The 6,109-nt window shown below is 39.8% G+C and overlaps 1 protein-coding gene across 1 annotated transcript; it reads left to right on the top strand.

Moving 5' to 3' along the window:
* Positions 1 to 1,389: 1,389 nt before the first annotated feature.
* MTG2 (mitochondrial ribosome-associated GTPase 2) lies at positions 1,390 to 5,556 on the top strand (the record flags this gene model as incomplete). The annotated part of the gene is made up of 5 exons (XM_009878725.1): positions 1,390 to 1,537; positions 2,198 to 2,313; positions 2,944 to 3,162; positions 4,636 to 4,774; positions 5,162 to 5,556. Coding segments are annotated over 5 exons (1,017 nt in total), but the record flags the coding sequence as incomplete, so codon positions are not given.
* Between the last annotated feature and the right edge of the window lie 553 nt (positions 5,557 to 6,109).

Genomic DNA, 6,109 nt, shown 5'->3' on the forward strand with positions numbered 1-6,109 from the left:
GAAGCGTGTGTGGGTCAGTGAAGCCGCTTTAAAGATAAAATATCGTTTTATTTCTCCCTCTTTTTGTAGTCTTGCGTAGCCCTCAGCCGCCAAGCAGACAGCGGAGCTGTCAGAGTAGCCGTGCGGTCCTAGAAACTTTGCTTGGTTTTTTTTCCTTCAGTCACACAAATCTCATTTTTTAATGATCAAGAAATCGCCTCCCGTTTACAGCAGGAGTTTCCTGACTCGCCGTGTGGTGGTGCCAAATCCTTTTCTGAAGGAGACTTTTCAAAGAAACTACTGGTCATAGTATAACTTTAATTATCAATAATTAGGTTTGCAGGGTTGTTTTCCAGTTGCTACCTTGGTCTGGCGATACTAACAAGGCTTTTGCTTCCTCGTGTACTCTTTGGGCTGTTTAATTAAAATGACCTCATACTCGTTATGAAATATTTGACAGAATTTGAACGTTACCACGATCAAGGTCATGCCTTTCCTTTTTGACCCAATATGTAAACGATTTCACCTGCCTCTATGGGTGTACTTCTCTAATATTTTCCTTGGGATTTTTAGCCCGCTTCCTGGAGACAGATAAAAACCATCAAATCTATTTTGCTGACAGAAAAGCTGAAACATAGTGCAGCATAATTAGTTTGCCAGAAGTCAAATAGTAAGTTAATGTTAGAAATAGAGCCAAGATCAGGAATTCTCTTTACACTGTACTTTTCTTTTTTTTTAGCCCCTAAGTAACTGATTGTGGTATATATAAAGATTTCCTGTCCTTTTCATTGTTGGAAGATTGAAGTTTGCCTTAATTTCATCACCAGGTATAGAAGGCAGTGAGTCAGTATGAGGACACCCCTCTCACACATGCACTAGGTCCTTTTTGCACAATTTAAATATGTAAAAAGTTTATGCATGTAATTTTAAAATCTTCTCGTTTTAATGCGTAAACGCACAATTACCCAATGATCTTGGTATATAGTTTGGTACCTGTCCTGAGCTGTCAGCTTTATATAACTGTACTAAATGGATACTTTTCCTGTTATTATTTACCTTAACATGAGTTTTTTACTTCTGGTATCTGAGATCTGCCACATATCATATCATCACATATCATCACAGCCTCAGGCATGTACTTTTAAGGAGGTTCTTATAGGTTTCATATTTCAAGTATTTTTTTCTTCTTAGTAATTATACTTAGTATGCAGTGTTTACAGAGCTCTGATTTGGTGTTGGTTTTTTGTTGTTTGTTTTTTTTTTTACTGAGTTTACTGTTTTTTTTACTGAACTCATCGTAACTTAAAATAGCAAGTCTGCCTATTAGTAAATTTTGCAGAATAGTCAAAGTCTTGAAAGAATACTCTGATCAAGTGTACTTAAAGTGTTCAAAACTCATCCTTGTTCCAGACACGCTATTTTGTGGATCACCGGAAGGTGCGTGTGGTTGGAGGACATGGAGGAGGAGGGGGTCATTCTTTTCATAGTGAACCCAGAAAAGTATTTGGAGGCCCAGACGGTGGAAATGGAGGTGATGGTGGTCATGTCATTTTGAAAGGTAAAACCCATTACATCTTTTTTTATACCCCCAACTCCCCACGTCGTGTCACTTAACACCATCATCCTTTCCGCCCTTTGAAAATACAGCCCAGAAAAATGCTATTTGTGTGGTGGGAGCTGGTAAATGTAGCTGTCAAAAATGTTAAAATGGTTATTCCTATATAGGATGTCTTTGCTTTTGAAGATTTGTTGCGAGCTGTGGTAACAGGATGTAAATGATGTTAAAAGCTGTAGAAAATATTTTGAAAATCAAGATATTTTAGTGGCTAGTGCAGGACTGTGTTACGGTAAGGCTGGGACCTGATTGCATGGTACCTGATCAGTCTCTTAAGGTGGATGAGGCTGCTTCTGCCATCAGCCTGGAGCAGTATCTGCTAATCTAGCAAATTAATTTTCCAGAGTATTTTGTAATAGTTGATTTTCACATGACCAGATAATGAAATGCCCGGTTAATAAACCTAAGCAGATAAGTAAAGGCAGTTAAACTTCACCATAACTTACATTAATATTAGTCTTCCCTGATATATTATTGTTGAGATGGTAAATAACCTGTGCGTTCATGTGGTGTTCACACAGGGAAAGAATAGTTAAAAAGTTGGTTTTTTGTACCCTTTCTGCTAGAACAATGTGTTTGAAATATGTGTATTTTACTTTACAGCTGACCAGCAAACGAAATCACTTTCTTCAGTCCTCCCCTTCTATCAGGGTTTTCATGGAGAGCGAGGAGGAAGCAAAAACTGTTACGGAGCTAATGGTGCATATGTGTATGTTAAAGTAAGTAAATTAAGGGTGCATGTAATGAGTTAGCTTTTTATTAACATTCCTGATTTTCAGCCTGGATGACCTTACTGTGAGAAAATCCCATGTGTTTTTTCAGGGAGCCAAGTGTGCTGCTTCTGCTGAGACAGGGCTGGTTGGCACATGAGTGGATTAAACTACTTTAAATTGTTTATAATGAATAGATTTCTTAGGAAGGTACATTTGGCCAAATCAGATACAGTTCTGATTTGCTTTACGTCTGTGGGTCATATTCCTAGAGCAATCACAACACGGAACTTCTTCAATAGGAGCAGACTTCTTTTCTTTTCTACTTTTTTTTCCCTTCAGCATGCCTGTTTGGGGCACAGCTGTGATACGTTTCTCCAGCTCACTATTGTGCTTGGACATCTTTGCATGAAAGGAGAGAAAGGTGGTTATGGTACTGTTAGTGTTTTAACAAAGTGTGTATGTTCAACAGCGTGTTTGGGTCCAGAAAGTGAGTCTCAAGAAGTCCACTTCTGGTGTTGGATTCCCCAGCTTAAGAATGTGGAGGAATGATTTTCGACACATCTGAAATCAGCTGGTAAAGAATGACAGCTCTGCTGCAGACACTGAGCTTCACTTACATCTCCTCTTCACTTTCAGGTCCCCGTAGGTACATTGGTTAAGGAGGATGGTAAAGTCGTGGCTGACCTCACTCGACACGGTGAAGAGTATGTTGCAGCGTATGGAGGAGCTGGAGGGAAAGGTAATCGCTTCTTTCTTTCCAATGAAAACCGAGCTCCAACAGTATTTACTCCAGGAGAGCCGGGTCAGGAACGGGTCCTGCATTTGGAACTCAAGACAACAGCTCACGCAGGATTGGTGAGTGTCGCTGTGGTCCTTCAGCGTCCTTATCGTAGGATGACACTTGACTGACCGAAGAAATAATGTTAGATAACGTTTTTGTTAGCCTTTTGGCTTGCTTGGTTACAGATGCAGCTTGATGTTTTCTTGCTGTTACGCAGTAGAAGGGTGTCCAAAGGGATTTGCAGAGCTGTCACTCTCTTGCTACTTGACATCATCCTACTTTTGCTAAAATCAACACTCTGTGTAGAAAAACAATGCGCAAGATTCATCAGCGATTAGCAAACTCACTGATTATGTACAACAGGCTTTGTCAATTCTGCAAATGAACAGCAGAGTATGGAGAGTTGTAAATTAGTTTCTGTTTTCTTGACTGTTAAAGAAAATTCATAAAGCTCACATCTTCATTTTCATCTGTGTTTATCTTTTTACAAATATTAAACATTTGACTTTGTTAGTTCCATGTTTAGCATTCTCTGAAATTACAAGACTATTTAAACATGAATGCTAAATCAGTATAGGGCTTTAGCTGGTTTCATTTTTACATATGGAAATATTTTACCAGCAGCTGGTAAAGCTGTAAACAATTATGCTTTACTGCAAAGAGTGCTTGTTGCAGTTCAGCAACTGCAGAATAGCTGTCTGGTGTAGGAAAATTTTACAAATTTATTTAGAGACTGAGACTAACAAAAAAGTTAGCACTGGTGGATCAATACACCCAATTCTCTGAGCAGCTAGACACTTTGTTCCACTTCTCACATTTCTGGCACTAACTTGGAAATCTGTTCTGTACTTTATTTCCTCTGACAAGAGTTCAGAGCATGTGCTAGCAGCAAATAGGAGAGTTTAGGGTTCAGTCTACTTTCATCTGGGCATTACTGACCATCCCTGTAGCTATCAGATGTCACCTATTAGGATATCTTGGAGTAACTTCATTTCTGGGATAGATTTGTTTAAATTCTTGTGTTCTCCCCGGAAGGCCACATTTCAGTTTAATTAATTGATTTTGAGGTATGAAAACCCAAACTTGTAGGCATTCTGGTTACTTACAGGCCAAACTATATTACTAAATCAGAGACAAACTCAAAATCTGAATTCTTTTGGAAAATAATAAATTGAGTTAGCAAACATAGGTAAAATGGGAAGTGCAGGGGAAAAGTGTGATAGTGTTATTTCAGGGCAAAAGGGATATTATGGTGTATACCCTTTTGGCTCTGAACAAAGTAAGTACTGAAGATGGCACAAAAAAAAGTTAATGGCACCCTTCTACGTTTGACCTGTTTATATGATTGTTTATGTGAAAATATATAAATAAAATGGTTTAGGATAAACAAAAAAGGGAAACCATGATGCTTCTCAGAACCAAGTATGCAAAATGAGTATTATATTCATGCTGGAAGAACCTTGCCAGATCTGCAGGAGCTTACAGCAGTTGGTTTTTTAATTTGGATTAACCTAGAACTGTGGCTCTGAGGAGTGTTTGTATTCCAGGTGGGCTTTCCCAATGCTGGCAAATCCTCGCTTTTGAGAGTTCTGTCCCGTGCCAAGCCAGCAGTGGCTGCCTATCCTTTCACAACCCTGAATCCCCACGTCGGGATTGTCCACTATCAAGACTACGAACAAGTAGCAGGTAAGAATTGTAGAATGTTGTGTGTACCTTGATAGCAGTTTGTGTCACCTGCCTGGGTTATACCTTGCAATGCCGCAGTTGTAAGTTTAGCAGTTCTGTAGAGGTCTTGCTATAAAGCACTTCAGGCGAGACCATCCCAAAAGCTCATTTCACGTTCACTTGTACGTGCCCTTAATATCAGACTAATATCTGTATTCTGCGTCCTCTGGAATAATCTAAATGTAGGGGTTTTAAACATGGTGGCAGCCAGGCTTAACATGAGGTCAGCTTTGATGTTGGGGCATCGAGATGTAATTTCAAGGACTTGTGCTGGCCAGTAAAAGATGGTGTTTATTTTGTTTTTTTGTTGGATGTGTTGCATTCACTGTGGAATTTCTCTCCTTGTAGTTGCTGACATTCCTGGCCTAATAAAAGGTGCTCATCAAAACAGGGGCCTCGGGATGGCGTTCCTGAGGCACATTGAACGCTGCCGCTTTCTCTTGTATGTGGTGGATCTCTCTGTGTCTCAGCCATGGATTCAGCTGCAAGACTTAAAATACGAACTGGAACAGTATAAAAAAGGATTGTCTGAGAGGCCTTGCGTCGTCGTTGGGAATAAAATCGACCTTGCTCAGTCCAGGGTCAATCTGCCGCTCCTGAAAGAACAGACAGAGGAACGGGTCATCGCACTGTCTGCGCTGACAGGAGACAATCTAGAGGAACTGCTGTTGCATTTGAGAGAACTGTACGACACTTACGTGAAGACAGAACAATCGCGAGGGCGAAGCCCTCTCAAGTGGTAGGAACCAGAGCTGCTGTGAACTGTACTGAAAAGAGGAAGAAAAATCAGAGTTTTATTGGATTGCACCGGTGTGATTTTTGTTTCCTTTGGTTTTTTAGTGGGTTGGGGTTTTCTTATATGCAAGGGCCACAACATGTGGATTTGTTCTGGCCTGCTGCACTGGAAAGATTTTGTTTGTTCAGCTTTGAGGTGTCTCAGGTGTTTTGCAACAAAATTTGAGAATTTTAATGATGATGGCTGTTGAGTTGGAGACCTGCATCTTGTTGGCATTAGATAATTATGGAACGGAAAGAATTCTGTGTGGTAGAAATAACTGAAATTCAGGATCTGCAGGAGATGCTGGCTTGCTTTCTGAATCAGTGTGAAGTCACTCTCAATTTTCACTAGTCAGAAATCCTAAAATAAAAATAAGATGATTACATGTTCATCTGTTTTTATACCATAACCACTTTCAGTCATCGTCTCTTAAATGTTTCTCCTGTTCTATTTTTTTAGGGTTTTTTACTTAGAGGAGGCACAGGTTCTCAATATTTTAGGGAGGTGGAGCATGAAAT

This window comes from Apaloderma vittatum, unplaced genomic scaffold (genome assembly GCF_000703405.1).
Source record: "Apaloderma vittatum isolate BGI_N311 unplaced genomic scaffold, ASM70340v1 scaffold39421, whole genome shotgun sequence".
NCBI classification, from domain to species: domain Eukaryota; kingdom Metazoa; phylum Chordata; class Aves; order Trogoniformes; family Trogonidae; genus Apaloderma; species Apaloderma vittatum.